The sequence below is a fragment of the Morus notabilis genome, unplaced genomic scaffold, assembly GCF_000414095.1.
Source record: "Morus notabilis unplaced genomic scaffold, ASM41409v2 Scaffold358, whole genome shotgun sequence".
NCBI lineage: Eukaryota > Viridiplantae > Streptophyta > Magnoliopsida > Rosales > Moraceae > Morus > Morus notabilis.
Genome location: NW_010363902.1, coordinates 335,235 through 353,862, shown reverse-complemented (window position 1 = coordinate 353,862; position 18,628 = coordinate 335,235). Strand labels below are relative to the sequence as shown.

Here is an 18,628-nt window from a genome sequence, read left to right as displayed (position 1 = left end):
AAGTTATAAAACTACCAAATATGAACATTGTCCCCCCAGAGATTCGACACAACCCTAAGTACTGGCCATGGTTTAAGGTACAATCTGACTCTCATCATATACTACTAATATGACAAATAATTTTAAATTAATCGTAACTCACGCCTTATGTATTTTAATAGGATTGTATTGGTGCAATAGACGGTACACACATGATGGTTGTCCCACCTGCACATCAACAGACAATCTACAGAGGAAAAAGACATTCGTGCACTCAAAATGTAATGGCGGCGTGTAGTTTTGATATGCTATTCACTTATGTCAATACCGGATGGGAAGGATCAGCTGCTGATTCCAGAGTGTTAACTGAGACTATGAGAGATCCAAATGACCCATTCTTGGCGCCACCCCCCCTAAAATATTACGTTGTGGATTCCGGTTACAGCAACACGCAAGGCTTTTTGGCACCATTTCGTGGTCAGAGGTACCATATTCAACAGTTTAGAAATGATGGTCAACCAACGGGACCACAAGAGTTATTCAATTATTATCACTCTTCACTGCGTAATTGCATAGAGAGGTGCTTTGGGGTCTTGAAAGCAAGGTTTAAAATTCTTAGGCATATGACCAATTATTGGATGCCAAGACAAAATGTTATACCAATAGCTTGTTGTGTGATCCACAATTTAATTAAGATGCACGCGCGAGATGATCCTCTATTTAGACAATATGAGGTCGATTTGCCCGTAGAAGATATTGAGGGAGAACAAGAAGGGCAATAGGAACAACAACATGGTATGGATGCATAAGAAGCAGAAACATCTGAAATGGGTGGGCGGCAACAACGTAATTACATGGTTAATTTTAGAGATCATCTAGCTAATCAAATGTGGGATTCGTATAGGTGACAATAATTTAAGCTAATATTGTAATTTCCATATTTTATTAATTATTAGTGTTTTTATTTGTGATTCAATTATTATTTATTTAATATATTAAATACATGTTTTCAAAAATGAAACCACCAAACACAGTTTCAGTTTTTTTTAAAACTGAAATCAATCTCTAAATAAAACTACCAAACGCATTTTCAGAAATAATTAAAAAATGAAAATGAAAACGTTTTCATTTTCATTTTCGTACAGAAAACAAAAACGTTTTAGAATCAATTCCAAATGCACCCATAGGTTTTTCCTTCGCCGTTTTGGATTATTCCTAACCCTCGGTGATTAGAGCAAATATGTCTTACTATCAGTAACCATTCTTTTGCTGTATAGCTTTCTATTTATGCTCTTTGGAGCTGTTATAGTGGAGCTTTCTTTTGTTATTTATATTTGGAAGTGATCAAACTTTGTTGGTTCAATCATCTTATCTTACATATACAATAAGAATAAGGATTAATTACAAAAGTTCTTCCTAAATTATACCCTCTTAACACTTAACTTCCTGATTTTTAAAACGTCACGTCTATTCTCCCTGAACAATAAAATGCTAATAAAAAAAAGCCTCATCCATTAAGTTTTTAATTGAAATAGACATTTAATTTTCTATTTTGAAGGTATTTTAGAAATTATATTACTTAAAATTTAATTTATATTTAAACTAACTTAAATATTAAAAAAAACTTCATAATTTTTTTTTATTCTACCAGAAAAGATTAATAAAATTTTTAACTTACATTCAATCAATAATGAATATATCATAATTAAAAGTTTAAATTTAAATTAATTTTAAATTCAAACTAAATTTTAAATCATAGAACTACAAAAAAATCCCAAAATACAAAATATAAATGTTATTTTCTGTTAAAAAAAAGTTAATGGAGAGAAGTTTTTGTTACATTTTATTGTTAAGAAAAAATAGATATTATGTGCAAGAGTATAATTTAGAAAGAATTTTTATAATTGATTTAGAATAAAAAAGATTACAATAAGAATAAAAAACGGTATTGTAGCTGTTATAGTACCGTCGATCAAAACACTCGTTGTGGTTGAAACGTGCACTTTGCTCACCTTTTTTATTTTAACAATTGGTTGTTTTTCTTTTACTTTTCTTCCCTAAAGTTTTTATATTTTTCGGTTTTGACCTTCTTTTTAAATTTTTTCTTTCATTTACTCTTACTAATTTTGTTGTCAAATGTGATCCGACTTAGATATTTCTTTAAAGTGCTTCTCTACTATATTGTTATACCAAAAGTTATTTTCTAATTGTCCCGCTAAAATAAATTTATAAGAATATACCCTACTTAATTTTTTAAGTGGCCTTTTCAACCACTATTTTTCATAAATAGCATTTTTCTAATTTGTTCATCTTGCATTATTTTTCTCTAAATGTATCACTATTTAATTATTTTTTAGCATTGTAAAGTGTTACTATATCAAAAATGATTCTCAAAATACTTTTTTTTTGTTGCTCAATTAAACTATTTTTAAAAAAATATATGTTATTGTTTGTTGATGTTGTCCCTAGCTAAATATTTTTTCATATACTCCTCTAAAGTATTACTGCATCACAAGTGACCTTGTTAATATATGTTTTTTATACAAGTTCTCTACTAAACTATTTTCTCTTAAATATATACCTAATCCAACATCTTTCTCATACATCATTCTTAATTAATTTTACTCGAATATGTCCGTATTTAAAGATCTCTTTTCTCTCGCCTTAACAAATATTATTTTCTACCACGTATTTTTTAAATATTTTATTGTCTAATTTTATCTTATTAAGTTTTTCTTTAAATGTACTATACCAATGTGTTATAGTTAGATTCAACTTATTTAATTCTCATGTGCCATAAATCTCGTGTTTATCGCACGTGCTTTTCAACTAATATATTTAGAATTTTTCACGTCTCTTTTCTTTATGCATGGTGATCTGGTATCGCGAATTTCCCTTCATATAATAATAATCATATGAAATTGCTTAACCATGGTCTAGGAATAGGCAATCCTGAGCGTAGGCATTCAAATGCCTTTCGGTTTTCTGAACTTTTATTTTTGAAAAAAAAAATTAAAAACTCTACTTTTTAAGTATCTAACTCACTAAAAGTATCCTTTTCAAAAACTCTATCTCTTAACTAATTCTAATCTAAAAAATAAAAATATATAAAATAATATTAAGGGATAGAAATAAAAGAACCTCCTATTTTAAAATTTTTTTTTTATTCTATAAATCCCATAGTTATACTTTAGGCTGTTAATTAGTATACCAAACTTTCATGGCTCCAACTCCGACTTCTATTATAACTTTTCTAGGATTTTACTTTGAAGGATCAAATTTATGAGTTATAAAATGAGTAAATTAAACTCAATGGCATTAAATAACTCGTTAATATATTCCATGAGAATAAATTGATTCATTTTCCTTCATTATTTATTTTGCAACTATACCAATCGAGTTGAATGTTTTGTAACTTTTATTTACAAAACTCGTGCAGACTGCACACAATCTGACTACCTGAATTTGTTTCTTCATTATTCTAAAATTAAATTAAGAGGAACAATTCTAACAGAGAAAAATAAGGGCACAAAACTAAATTGACCAAAAGAAAATACTATCATCAGCTTCAATACCATCATCTTCAGCTTCTTCTCAAACCACTATAAGCCCAAAGGGAAAATCCCCAACTTTGGAAAATCCCCAACCATTCCGTTGCTAGAACTGAACAATGCTCGTTTGGTATATAAGTTCAGAAAAAACTTTGTAGCAGAATCAAAACCATGAATTTAGATTTAAACATGAAAATCCATATACCAAACATAAATTGACCAAAAGAAAATATACTTGGACTTTTCATCCATTAATTTTGGTCAAGAAATTACAGTATCTATTTATCAATGTATATCCAAGTGATCTAACATAATACTCTATGAAAGAAACAGAACATTTCCTCACTTGACATAGCCTTTTCTTTTGCAAACTAATCTCTACTACAAAGCATAAAAAAATAATAAAATAACAAAACACGAATTGCACAAAATTACTGATTTTTGTTTTTTCAAAGAAACACTAAACAGTAATCATAATCAGATAATAACAATAAGAAAATTCAATTGAAGAAGATATGCATTAGAACAAAATCAAAGCAACATTTTTCCCTTCAATTATAAAGTAAAGCCCCTTTTGTGACGATTTGGGGCCGATCACAGAAGATAAACCCTAGAATTCTAGAAAAGAACAGAAAAGAAAGGAATGGAAATTGATGATAAACGAAGATGACAAGGAAGAAGAGGGTTCAATTGATATCGGAATCGTCGAAATCATCCTCGAAGGAGTTGAAGAACCCGGCGTCGGCGATCTTGTTGTCAGCGATGATGCTATCGCCCAGAATCTCCAGAGGATCCACGTCGTCCACGTCCATCGCCATCGTCGAACCTTGCTCGTCCATGTCGCCGAAGTAGTCAATCGTCGTCGGCCTCATCGTCTCTCTTTCTACAAATTCTCTCTCTCTCTAGAATTCTCTTTTTCTCTCTCTCACTCTAAGAATTGCAGAGGAAGCGAGTCCTCGAGGACGACGTACAAAAACCCCGTGTAACACAAAAGGCAAGTTTTTCTGTCAAACGGCGTCGTTCAACACAACAATTGCCGCATTGATATGTTTGCCCCCTTAATGTTTATGGTTTAACTGTATGGTCCTTGAAGTAAAAATTATGGCAATCTCATCCCTAAAAATCCACAGCAACCTTAAGAGACTCAACTCTCTTAATTTTCGCTCATTACCTCTGGGAATGTCCTTAACTTTAAATATTATATTATACATGCGTACAAATATATAGTGTGTTCGGTATCAGTTCTGTTTTCATTTTTCATGTTTTTCGAGACAAAAAAGCATAAATTGAGGAGGAAAACGCATTTGGAGGAAAAAATGTGAAAAAAATGAAAACAAAAACGGTTTTCGGTTTAGTACAAAATGACTTAAAAACTGAAAATGAATTTAAGTCGTCCCACACACACCATGGATACTCATACCCAGAAATCAACCCAGCTCTTAGAACCAGCTAGATTATCCTCGTCCATTACTATTCCCGACTCCTATAAAAAATCCCTTACCTTAAAAATAGAAAAGCTAGTAGAATATTCTTACATCCCTAAAGCTGCCACAGTAGAAGAGTCAGTTCCTCTTTTGTTAAGTCCATACAATGTTTTTAAAAGACACCGTCGTACTATTAGACAACTTATCACTAATACCAGACCTGCCATTAAAGAATACATACAGTTATCCAAGTTAGATAAGTGTCTTTTTCCCAATACCTCCTAAGAACTGTATGTTGACCTGGTAATACCACAAGAGCTCATCTCCCGATGGATTGCTGAAGGTCACACTCATCTCCATTTCGGAGCAATCAAGCTTATCCTAACCCTTCATAGTAGAAAAGAATTACCTGCCACTGTTCATTTGTCACTCTTAGATACTAGGTACACAAAATATGAACATGCAGTAATAGAAACTACACTATCCACACTTTATGCTAGTAGAATCCTATTAACCTTTTTCCCAAACTTCAATATTCCACTAAAAGACCCACACTTGTCTAAGTGTCTTAAAGTTCAACTTCAAATCACTGGTGCAGAACAAGATTCCATCCTCATACATAGTCACACTCCATCATCAGCTCATTTACAGACTGCAGAATCATGCACTTGACCTCCCACTACCAGGTCATACCACAAACACTCTGCTCATCACAACAAAAAGAGAAAATGAGATACCTAGTGTTGGGGCTCTTTTGGTGAGGGCCTGTCGACGTGGAAGGTAGGGGATGCGTGGCCCCTTTTTGGTTTGTGATGACTGTGCTCTTGCCGACTGACGTGGTCAGAGAGCTGCTGAGGGAGCTTCCTGGCGTTGACGGTGGCCGAGGGGATGAGATTGGCCCCGGCTGAGGTAGGCAAGACCCGGATGACCCCGAGGATGATGGTATCCGAGGGCGACACCCGTTGCGGCTTTGGCTCCGTGACGGTGAAGAGTTTCTGATGGGGATCTCCCAGTGAGCATATAGTGTGGGAGAGGAATGTGACCAGTTTATAGAGGAGGTTCCTAAGTGGGCGATGGGGTTATATCTCCCTATTTGTGAACACAATGACTCCGACGGACGTAGTGTATAGAGGGATAAAAACTCTGTCGTGGGGGGTGTTAGGCCATGGTTAAGGGATTTCGATGCTCCGGGGAGCTTTTGTTACCACTTCCGATGGGGAGAACGCCTAGAAACCTGTTCTAGAGGGACTTCGCCGGAAGTTATGGAGAATAAAATTCTCCTTCGGTCGCTCTGATAGAAACTGGAAATCTAGGGAAATTAGCCAGAATAGGGGATCTTTGACATGCGTTTTCTCCCTTTTTCCCAGTGTCGTCCCCCTTTGAGAGGTCTTGACAACAATATTTATAGACCAGGAACACGGTAAAAGGAGGGAAGTTTTCCCTCCAACAGTTTTGAACTTTGGCTAAAATCCCCCCAAAGGTCCCTTTCGGTAAGGCATTTCCAGTGTGATTTAAGGATAGTTTTCATTGATCCTAGAGGGAGGTTTACCAAAAAGATGAATAAGTAGGTTATTGGGCAGCCACACGGTCAAAAGGTTGCCCTCCCTTGTCTGTGTATACTCTGGCTCCTTAGAGTTTTTTGGGGAAGAGACTGCGTTTGCCGCCTGGGAAGGTAAGGGCAGTGAATGGAAAAAGAGGAAAGACATGGAGAAAAATGCTATTTTGTCTCTTAGTACAAGGTAATGGACCAATAGGCTTTTTCTAGGCTACTTATAAAAGATTTAGAACTGTAAAGGTAGCGGCTGTAAGCTTAGGTAATTTGTTTTACTCTGTCTAATTTCCTCCATAACACACGTTATCCTAATTCCCTCATAGATCCAAGACCACCCCAAGTGGGCCAATGATCTAATTGGGCCGGATAAAATGGGCACGGTCACATTCCTTGGCCTACCAAATCACGACCCACATAGAAGTCCCCGAAACGTAGCTTAGGTCCACATGCCATATCTGGAGTTGTATTTATTAGATCTGAGCTGGGCCGTTACCTTGTAGAATTTTGGGTATCAACACCTAGCATTGTGCAGATTCCCAAGCCACTCTTCCAAGAAGAAATGACATACCTAGCATTGTGCAGATTCCCAAGCAACTCTCCCAAGAAGAAATGACATAACTTATGCCTTTTGAGTGGTTTACCAATTATGAGAAACTACACTAGAATCATAAGCCCATCCGCACAGTTGATCCAACCTTCGTTTGATTTGAAGATGGAAAGGTAAAAACTATCTTCAACCTTCCCGATGAAGGTTCCAGCACAACACCATCCTTGATGATCAAACTAGTATCTGCAGAAGAAGATATCCCTGTCAACGGCTTTGAAGTAGGTGGATCCAAGGTATTTACTGACAAGATCGATGGTCACTTCATATGGGATACTGATCCCTCTATATGTGACCCAGGTTGTGACTGTTGGATGGACCTTGAAGATGATGAGGAAGATGATTATCGAAGCAGCAGAAGGAGAAAAAAGAAAGGAACTTGCAAGCCTCAATCTCAGACAATCAGAAGACAATACCATCCTGATGATCCAGATAGTCCCTGGGTTTTCAAGAAGAAACCTGAGGATTCATCCACATCAGGTGCTGCACCATGTATGATGTTCTCACCATATGATCGAGATTTCCGAACTCTCGAAAGGCAGATGGACCAGACAACCAAGGTGGTCTCACGACCATATGTCCAACCTACAGAGATACAACCAGACGTTAGAACAAAGCCTCTGTTCCAAGCAGAAGAAGTTCTGAACTGGCAAACTCAAAATGCCAGGGCACTTAACCAGGCCTTACAGAAGATTGAAACAAAGGTTGATAAGGTCGTAGTCGAGTCCAATCTTACTGACAAGAACCTTGACATCCTCAGTGATGATGTAGGAAGGCTCTACAACAACCTCCAGTCAAGAATTGACTTAAGAGACCTCATCAACCAAGGGTATTTTGGTTGAAAATTTGACAACAAGGAAGCATAAATCTCGAGACTAAAAGCTAAACTCAGACAAATCGATGGAGATTTGGATAGAAGAGAAATGAGAATGTTTGATCCTCCTTCCTATCCATTTCCTCCATTCGGACCTTCACTTTTCCCTTCATACTCATATTCATCTCAGCCTGACTATTCAAAGATCTTCAAGATGACACATGAGATCTTCAGAGACACAATCTGGTCAAAGCCAACTACTTCACCAAGGCCAACTTCTTCAAAACCAAAAACCACTAGAATGAGTCTATTATCAGAAGAAGATGAGCTTGTTCTATAAAAGGCCAAACCGGCTACAGAAGGAACATAAGGAAAGGGAAAAATCCCATGATACACCCTTGCTCACATGGCACTCTCCTCAATAATAGAAACAGTCCCAGAAACAATTTCAGAAATATTCTCAGAATCAGATTTAGAGCCAACTAAAATAGTAGATAGCTCATCTGAAACAACAAATAACTCAAAAGATTCTGAAAGAACAATGGACATAACACGACAACTGATGGCTACCTCCAAAGGGTCTAATGATCAGCAGACCCATGAAGAAATGAGAGAATCTTCTCCCATAGTAGAAAAACCCCCTGATACACAACAACGACCAGAGAATGCCTTCTCCAAGCCCACAGCTGGTCCCTGGTTCACTTTTGATAAAGCCTCTCCAGAATAATAGAGAGACAAAATCAATGAGTTCAGAGCATGGATTGATCTATAGATGACAAAGCTTGGAGTAGAATTACAGGCCGTCCTCAGAGAATTTGCCTCCAGATTCACTGGTACCCTCAGAGATTGGTTTCGAAGTCTCAGAGGATACAAGCAACTCCAGTTTATCAAGACAGACATTGCAACATGAATTCTTAGACTTATATACCAAGAGTTCATTAGGGACTACAATTTGATTGATAAACAGATGTGCCGGGAATACTTTGAAATGAAATGTTGTTCTTTAAGAAGAAAAGACATTGAGTTTCATTATCAAGAATGTCTCGGCGGTATTACTTGCTCAATGGATTCAATGATCCCAACCTTTGCCAAGTATACCTTTCCTCCCTTCCTCAAGAATTACAACCAGAACTCCAACGGTCTATACTTGCAACCAAGAAAGAACTAAAGGATATCTCCATTGGAGAAATCCATCAACTGTCATTGGCGGCTCTCAACAAGCTCTGTGAGACACAATAACTATTTTTCTCCATGATGAAAGAAAGATGCAAGTTAAAAAAGGCATGCAAAAAGCCTTACTTGCATATCAAATGTAAGGAAAATAGGTGTTCTTGTGGCCCTCCAAGGCGTTCCTATAGTGATCCTTCAAGATGGTCTCGCAGGCCCAAAAGGTCCAATAGGAAAGAAGGAAGGAGATTCAGATTCTTCAGAAGGAAAAGACGAGGCAGTCCAAAATCAAACCTCTGCTTCAACTGCGGAGAAAAATGACATTATTCAAAAAACAGTCCTAAGAAATCTGCCAAGTCAGCTAGAATCATTCAACAACTGCAAGCCTACTCAACAAGCCGTGATGAAGAAGATGCTGATCTGGAATCCCTGTTCTCAGAATAAGAAAAACCAGATGTTGAGACAGTCTTCGCTCGGGCTATCAAAATTATATTCTGATTTTACTATTATTCTTTATGGTCTTCTTCATAATTCTTCATAGTTTCGAACATCGATTAATATCTCTAATTATATTTTCCTCAAAAATACTAACAAAGGGTAAAATTTTTCAAATATTGTTCTGACAGTTATTTTCTTCAAAGAGTTAGAATATTATTCCTAACAGATAATAAGGGTAAAAATCATCCTATCACTGATCCTAACAGTTATTCCAACGGTTAGAATATAGTTCATAATGGCTAAGGACAAAATCGTCCAGTCACTATTTCAACGGTAAAAAACGGTTAGTTTTTACCTTATAAATAATTGAGTTTTCTAACCTTAATGGTCACCCACAAATTTCACTCTTTAAAAATGTTCCTCAACAATCTCCTTCTTTTTAATTTTTATGATGATAGTTTCTTAATAGCTATAAACTTTATTATGTTAGCCATCATCATCATCTTACTTATAGTTGTAATTACGTGTCACTACGGTGCTAGAGCATGAGATCGACATGTGCGAAAACATCGAGTTGTACAAGAACATCAATATTAACTTTTGTATTGTACTTTATTATAATTTTCTCATTATAAAAGTGCCTTATTTATTAAAATATAAAGCGGGATGTTAAAAAACTATGCTTGAGGTGATTTCGATATTTGTCTATTTGATGGGCTTTTAAGGTTTTTGATGACCTGTTAGGGCACTTTCATCTATTACTAGCGATCGATTTGCATATAGAACTCTTTATAAATATTGCATGCGTGACCTGATTTCTGTGAAACTAATTCCTAGTTATTTATTTTTTACACGTATATGTTCAAATTAAAAATAACTAATTTAAAGAGAGAGACGGAAAGAGAGAGAATTGCCACCCTATAAATTGAAACAAATTTTTATTGTTGTTGTTGTTTGCTGTTGCTGTTGTGATGTAAGGAAATATGAATGCAATACTAATGACCCATTTAGTTCGTTGATTGAGTTGAGATGTGATTTTATGTGAGAATTTTTTACTGTAGTAAAAAAGTTAAATGTGATTATTTCTAAGAGATTTTTATTGTAACAAAACTCGAATCAGTAAAATAAACGAAGTCTAAGTCACATAGGCTATATTACTTTTTATTTTTAATTTTATTATTATTATTATTATTTTATTATTTTTGGTTCCAAACAATGGCGATCGATTGTTGTTGTTAGATGGTTCGTTTGCTAACTAATTGCAACATTGTCTCATTGGTCAACTTCCTTGATAACAGCTAGAAGAGGAGGGCGTCGGTCGACATGGTTTGGACCAATTGTTAATGTGGCATGGCCTGATCAATTAGCTTTCTCAGTGTTGGTCGCTTAAATTAAGCTACCTTAATTTATCAATAAACAATAATAAATGATCCTTAGGGTCTAATAAAGTAATTCAAGGGATAAAAAAAGTTAGACATATAAAAATAAAGGGGAAATGAGATTGCCCTCCAAAATCCTTCAACACTACTGCCACCCCCAACCCACACCAAAGGGAAGGAGGGGTAGTTTTGCTAACGTTTCGATGTTTGGAGGGTGAGATTGATAGTTTCTCAAATTTGAAGAATAAAATGAAAAGAGGACCTAACTTTAGGGAAATTTTATAAAATTAATCCTATTAAGTATTAATAGTGGAGGAGATAACAACAGCGTGGCAAATGGAAGCTCAGGGTGAGAACCTCCAATGGCGAGTGTCGTCGTCATCGTCCTCTCTCATCCTCCCCCGCCATGGCGACCCACTTTCCCATTTCACTTTCTCTCTCTAAATCCACCTCCTTCCTTCTTCTTCCATTCTCGCCGCTCCTTCTCCCCCGCCTACCGCCGTTGGGACTCCAATGCGGAGACCGTTCGCTCCCAAAGATTCGGTTTTGGTTTCAAACGAAAATCCGACGAAGAAGAAGACGACGACGATGAATATGAAGGAAAGGATTATTACAGAACTAAGGGGAAAAAGAGGCGGTGGTGGTCCGACGATATGGATGACGGTTCTGGTGGGATTCTCGAGGACGCCATTGATGCTTTCTGGATTTTCAAGGTTCAAACTCTGCTCGTAGTCCCTTTTTTTTTTAAATTCATTTTTGAGCATTGTTTAGTTTCGGATTGTGGATAAGCTATTAGCTTTTTTTCTTTTCTGTTTTTATTTGATTATTGAGTAGGATTGAATTAGCCGGTTTTGTCTTATGATTCTTTAGTTTGATGCTATTAGCTAGCTCTTTCTGTCATTAACATCCATCATCTTTATTATTATATTATCAACTTGAAGCTTATTTTGGAATAATGAGACATTATTTCCAACATTTGGGACATAAATTAGACTAAAATAATCTGACATGTTGGGGAATATTTTACTCAACACTTTGTTTAGTAGTCTGCTGATTCTAGAGTTAATTAGGTTGTATAGATGGATTTTAACTTTCAAGGTCAAATTTTTGGTAATTAAGTTGGGAAAGAGCTGTGGTGAGGAATAAGAATTGCTTATGAAGAAGATCAGTGTACTAAATAATACAGAAAATAAACTAACAAATGGTGGAAACTAACAAGTAAGAGGAACTTACTCAAATGCAAAGATTGCCATTGCAATTCAGACTAAAGACTTGATTAATAATATTGAACGTTTAGTATTGAATGTTTAGATTTCCTCTCTATTGTTCATCCTCTTTTCTCTCTAAATTCTGAACTCCTCTTCTATTTCTGCCCCTCTCTCTCCCCGATCCCTATTCTCTTTCTTTCTTATTGCCCTACGTCAAGCTGTTATTCAATGTCAAATTTCTTAATTTGCGCCCTTGAGCAAGTCACAAATGAAAAGTACTATAATGAGTGTTCATTATCTCAGGTAAACAAGGCACCTCATCGAGGTAGCAAACTGTCTTTTGAGTGTCTCATTAAGCGACACACTGTGTAACACATCAACAAAATCTTCTGATGTGTTTTTATGTTGCTTTTCGATAGATATTAACGTCTTGACAGGAGTATCACCGAATGCGTTACCTTATGATTAGGAAATATCTGAGTATGAATTACAAAAATACCTCGTCACATTACTAATGATTCAAAGCATCTCATTTTTGCAAGTTTTCATTGGTTTATTTCTACTCACTAGATTTACGGTGCTAGGTGTAAATGTTATGTTGCTTTTTGGTCGCAGCAGGTTTTCAAGTCCTATGGTTGGATGCTTCCCGTCATACTTATATCTTGGTTGTTGGCTACTGGCCCGAAAGCCTTTCTCATGGCATTAGCAATCCCACTTGGTCAGTCAGCGCTGTCATTCGCATTCGAGAAGCTATGGGGAGGGACGCAAAGTAGACCAAAGCGCAGACGCAGGGTGAGAAAGAAACAATCTTTCGGCTCTGCAACTGATCCAGAAATTGAGGAAGAAGAAGGTGATGATGAAGGCCAGGAACCGGGCAAGGGAAAAATGCGGTACCAATCATGGGTAGTTGGGAATGAAGGCTCAGTTGAGAAGGGTGGCCAAAGAGCAGCCAGTTTCGGCGGATGGGATGATCTCGAACGAGTTAAATCAGCGGAAAGGCAATCAAGAAGGATGGGTGGATCAGGCAGAACAGAAACCGAGAAGGGTAAGCTGAGTAGGAGAGAGAGGAAAAGTGACACACCTTTGTTGTTGAGGTTGTTAGTTGCCTTCTTCCCTTTTCTGGGATCTTGGACTAAAATGCTGTGGTGAGAATAGCAAACATAACTCGGATGATAAAAATAATTTGGATTCAGTCTCTTGTGGAATGGTCAAGTCACAGTACTGAGACGCCTTTTTCAACCGTCTGGTTGGCTTGACCCTTTTCTTGCTAGATGTTGATGGAGTGATCAAGAAATCACAATTCACCTGGAGAATCCAAGATGTCAAGACTTATTAAACTGGGAGGACTGGTTTTTTTTTTTTTTTTTTTTTTTTTTTTTTTTCTTTTGAAGCATGCTTAAACATGTTTCTTCCTAAGTCGATGATAGGATCTTTTCTGAAAATTCCATCATCTTCACTCTTCATTGTGTAAGGCCCAAGAAACAATATATCTAGTTACAATAATACATACGTGTCATAAAAAGTGAGGATACAGTTAAGAAGAGGTGCAGTAACTGTTTGCAGACTCGTTTCTATCTGATACACCTTCAATGACTGATTTTATGTTATTCATGTACTTTAAGGCTCCTTTTTGAGATATGAATTATCTTCTTTTATCTGTTTTTTTTTTCTTTATTTTAAAACCCGCAAGCTTTTTATCTTCTGGGTTTTTTCTAGCTTAAAGAAATAGAAGCTTCATCGTAGAAGCTCTGGGTTTTTTTCTTTTCTTTTTCTTCTTTCTCTTTCTGTCTCTCGAGCAATTTTCTCTCGTCTGTTGTCCCCGATCCTTACTTCTACACAACCACTACCGTCGCCGTCAGCCCTTCTTTGATCATGATCGGATGTGGCTCAATGACAAGGTTTTAATTTTCTTTCCTTTTTTCCATTTCATTTTTATGATTTCGTTGTTCTTCGTGTTTTTACTTTCCTTGGAAGAACAATTTTTTTCTTCTCTTCCTCTTCTCTGAATTCTTCATTTGGCGAACCGTAGAAAACTTTCACTTTAGTACTCTTTCCCTCCACTTAGCAAATTAAGTACATAATTTTAAAAAAAAATTGTGTTTTTCTCTGTGTCTCTGCTTTTGGTACAGTGTGATTCACGATTTGCTGAGCTTCATTTAGCTCGAGCTTCGAAGTACACGTGATGATCTGGGTTGTCTTCTTTGCCTCCACTATTTCTACTCAACTTTCAGTAAGTTTTTTTTTTCCTTTTTTTTTTTAATAAAACTGTTAGTGGTGTGCTTTAATTTTTTATTTTTTTTTTAATTTTCTGCATTTCAGGAATGGAATATGTGCTTTGATATGTGTAATTTTGTAGTTCTTTTGGGTTTGGGATTTCAATCTCTGCGCATTTTTGTGTCTTCAGCTTTGAGATTTTATGAAATTTGGATCTTGATCGGGATATTCAGCTGATTCTTCTGCTGTTTTGTGGTTTAGAAAAATGAGCTTGATTTGGATTTTGGAAAACCGAGGAAACTGAAGGAAAATGATATTTGTATTTATTTATTTTTTTCCTGTCATTTGCATTTATATCGTTATAATCGAAAGAAAATTTGAAGTCCAAATGTGTTTTGTGATTGTAAAGTTTTTAACTTCTTTGGTTAATTTCTGCTTAATTAAGCTAAAATCATGTTCAAGCAAAAAAAAAAAAAAAAAAGCTTTAATCTTGGGTTGAGATTTGGACTTTTTTGTTCAACTCTTTAGCTTGAACAATTTCTAGGATCTTGAAATTTTTTTGTTTTCTCGGTTCTTTAGCTTCTGTTCCTTTGTTTTTCATTCTCTGATTTTTATTTTTATTTTTGTGGTTTGCTTTGATTTTTTTGTGGTTTTATTTTCAAATTTATGGTTTCGTTCTCAAATTTTTTTCGTTCTGCTTTTTGTTTTTTTTTTCTGGTTAGTTTTTTTTTAGCGTTTGTGTATTATCGTTCTCTTATTTTCTGGATGGTTTATTCTTCATATGTTATTTCTTTATGGTTCTAGAGAGTTGCTACTATGTTGTCGTGTTTCTATTCTCTGTTGATACGTATTTTTATCATGTTATAAATCTGTATAATCGAAATGATAATTTTTGTATTTTTTTATTATTGGTTATGTTTCTCTGTGATTTACATTCTTCTTGACACCTGTTGTTAATCAATCATTATACCCGTTGATATTTGTTTGTTGGTTTTGTTGTCAGATTATTAGCAGAATTATCTTATCTTTGTATATAAACTATGTTTTTTTTTATTAGGACGGTTTTTTGTTTTCTTTCTATTTTCCTTCTTTCACTATTATAATATATCTTCTTCTACCTTTTCTGTTTTCTTCCTCTTTACCAATATTCGAAGTTTCGTTGTTGTGCTCTGTCTGTTCTATCCATTGTTCTCCTTCGACTGAGGTATGTATATTTTTATTCTTAGATATGTTTCTTATCCATTGTTCTCCAGATATTTTCCTTGCATTTAATGAGTTGATGATAGGTGATATATAGACTAGTGATTTGTCTTCCTAGCCTAATCATCTGTACCGTGTTTGCTTTAGACATGTTAATTTAATTGGGAATTTTTTTAAATTATTTGAAATATGGAAAATAATTGGGAAAAAAATATCGTTTGGCTTCTTTCTCTCTGTTTTTTTTTTCTTGGCCTTTTTTTTTTTTTATTTCCTCTCTTCTCTTAAATGGTTATTATCTAACTTTTTTCAATTTGTTTCCTATCTCACTTTCTGACTGTAATAATATATTGGTCTTATTACCTAATTAGATTTTTAATTCTTGAATCTTCCTAGACTCATTCTCTGATATGACGTGTATTGTTATAGGCTATCAAGTGTTTTAAGTAGGTTCTTTTGTTCTCTATTAATATGTACTGCTGCTGGATATGGATTTATTCTGTGTGTTGCTGGTCTTTCTTCCAGCACTTGACCTTTTTTTTTCTATTGCATTCCCCTTCCGATCATTTACTGCCCTACTTCACTTCTAAACATTTATTGCTCTTCCATCATTTACTCCTCTACCTCTATATCTTTATGTTTTTCTACTGACTTGGTTAAAGTTTGGTTGGCCCACATTTTGTATTTAAGGCAGCATTTACAAGGTGTCAGGTACCATCAATAACTTCTATCTGCAGTTTTTTAATATATACTGTTGATATTAAATGTATTGGTCTGTTGTAATATTGTTAACATGTGTTGTTTGTTTTTTATGATTTCTGTTCATATAAGTTTTTATTATGTTGTTAATAAATATTAGTAATTTATAGTCCTTAAGAAGGATCCTACTTCATTGTTAATCAATATTGCTAAGATATTGACTTCCTGTTTATTGGTTTCTCATATATGTATGTATTTTATGTATTTTATTGTTGTGAATGTATCTTTTCTATTTGGATTTTGATTTCCTATATTCTTTTTACCTAAAATTTTTTGACTATTCTCCTTATCTTTTTCCTGCTTCTTCTCATGATATTGATTTTTTGGTCATTTACTCTTCGATACTATATATATATATATATGTGTGTGTCTTTATATGACATATTTTTGTTTTAACTGATTTTTTAATGTGACGATGATAGTTATTCTTAAATTTCACATGTTGAGTTTTATGTAAATTGTCCAAAAATTGCCGTGATTATGCTTTCCTCACTTTGATCGTGATTTTGTCTATTTCTTTTTTTTTATTTATCTTATGTTTTTGTTCCTTATTCTGGTATTATTCAGTTTTTGCTATTACTATTTCATGGAAAACTTATTCACTCATAAATCTTTCTTACTTGGATTCTGATTGACCAATTGTTTTTGACTAAGTTTTTGCAAAAAGATAGTTCTTTTCGGCTAAAAAAAAGAAAAAGAAAAAAATCTCCTTTGAATGTTTCTGGTTTTCTTATATCTTCCCAACTTAGAGCTCTTCGGATTCTCTCTCTAAACAGTGATTTGCACTTCTCAAACTGTGATTTTTGCTGTTCTAGATCTTCATTTTGGTTTTCATTTTTGGTATTTTCATGGCTTTGTGCTTTTGTGGATCGAGTTTGGTTAGTTTACGTTCGAATTTTTTCGCGGAATAAGATTGCTTTGACTGGTTTGGTATGGATTTGAAACGAAATTTTCTGGTTTGGTGAAAAATTTTCAGGTGGTGAAATGGCATGCAAGAAGATCAGAGAGTATGATTCAAAGAGATTGTTGAATGAGCATTTCAAGAGGCTCTCTGACCGTGAATTGCCAATCAAATCCGCTCAGGTTAGTATTCAATTTTTTTTTATCTTTTTTTTTTTTGAGATTTTGTTCCTGTTTAGCTTATAGATCTCAAATATTAAGCCTCTTTTAGCTTTTTTCATTGCATTTTTGTGATGGTGACTTGATCCCACTTCAATTGTCAGGATTTGATTAATCTGATTCTGTTTGTGTATTTCTTCGTTGTGAACTTAATTTATCTTATATATTTAGGATTAGGAAGGTATAGTTTATCACATTCAGAATTAGACCTTAGAATTTTGATTTTGTCAACCGTTAAAGAGTTTTTATTTTCTCTTTTTTTTAGAAAATAATTTTCTAGATTGGTGTCTGTGCCTAGCTTTGCTGATTAAATTGTGATTTTTTTTGTTATGTCATAGATTACCGAATCAACCGATCTCAATGAGTTAGCAAACAATGAGCCTTGGCTTTCGTCTTTCAAAGTGGTAGTTAAACCCGACATGTTGTTTGGAAAGCGTGGAAAGAATAGCTTGGTTGCTTTGAATCTGGACTATGCTCAAGTTGCCACTTTTGTCAAGGAGCGACTTGGCAAAGAGGTATTTTTATGTTTTTTCTCTATTTTCATTCATGCTATACTAAAGAATTTTAAACCGAAGGTTGTAAATTTTCTTAAGAAGTTGACTTTGAGCTTAGCTTTCAACTGTCTTTTGAACTCTTCCGAAATAACTCTTTTCCTTTTTTTCCCTCTATCTTGCTGTAACGGCACTCTTTTTTTTTTTTCCTTCATTGTCTTCTATTGCTCGTTTGTTGTTTTGATTTAGGATTTTGTATGGTCTCCTTCTTTGTTCTTGCCGGTGTAAACATTTAGGGTTCTATGGAATTTTTTTTTATTTTTTTTTATTTGTTATTTTTATAAAATAGAGGGATTCGTCGGTATTTCTTTAATTAAATTTATGGCTATTTCTTATGTTGAGTTTTTTCCTCTTTTACTGATGATAATCCACTTTTGTTCAAGTGTTGTCTTTCTTCTAACAACTTATTCGTTTGGCTAGAAAGGGATTTACATGTGCATGCTTAGATCTTCCCCGTGGCTGATTTTCATAGGTAAATCTTGTATTTTTTCCTTCCTTCTATGCCTTTTTGTATTTACTGACTTTGTTCTTGGATTCTGCCTAAATCAGTTTCCTTTGCATTTAATTACTTGCTGATCTGTAGTGATGATTTCTAATACCTATGTCGTTGATTTGTACTTCTACGTTGATGGTGTGTCCCGTTTTTGTTCCAGAAGCATTAAATAAATTGGA

The 18,628-nt window shown here is 34.8% G+C and overlaps 2 protein-coding genes across 3 annotated transcripts; one reads left to right on the top strand and one right to left on the bottom strand.

The window, feature by feature from the left end:
* Positions 1-3,968: 3,968 nt before the first annotated feature.
* On the bottom strand, positions 3,969-4,488 carry LOC21397619 (small acidic protein 1). The gene has a single exon (XM_010105170.2). The coding sequence runs from the start codon at positions 4,400-4,402 to the stop codon at positions 4,217-4,219; it is 186 nt and encodes a 61-aa protein (XP_010103472.1). The 5' UTR covers positions 4,403-4,488; the 3' UTR covers positions 3,969-4,216.
* A 6,760-nt stretch (positions 4,489-11,248) lies between these two features.
* On the top strand, positions 11,249-13,491 carry LOC21397618. Of its 2 annotated transcripts, none has more exons than XM_024170163.1 (2): positions 11,249-11,621; positions 12,735-13,491. In XM_024170163.1, the coding sequence occupies exons 1-2, from the start codon at positions 11,271-11,273 to the stop codon at positions 13,263-13,265; spliced, it is 882 nt and encodes a 293-aa protein (XP_024025931.1). In that variant the 5' UTR covers positions 11,249-11,270; the 3' UTR covers positions 13,266-13,491. The 2 variants fall into 2 exon arrangements, with proteins under 2 accessions (XP_024025931.1, XP_024025930.1); XM_024170162.1 differs by having other exon boundaries at positions 12,732-13,491.
* The last annotated feature ends 5,137 nt before the right edge of the window (positions 13,492-18,628 follow it).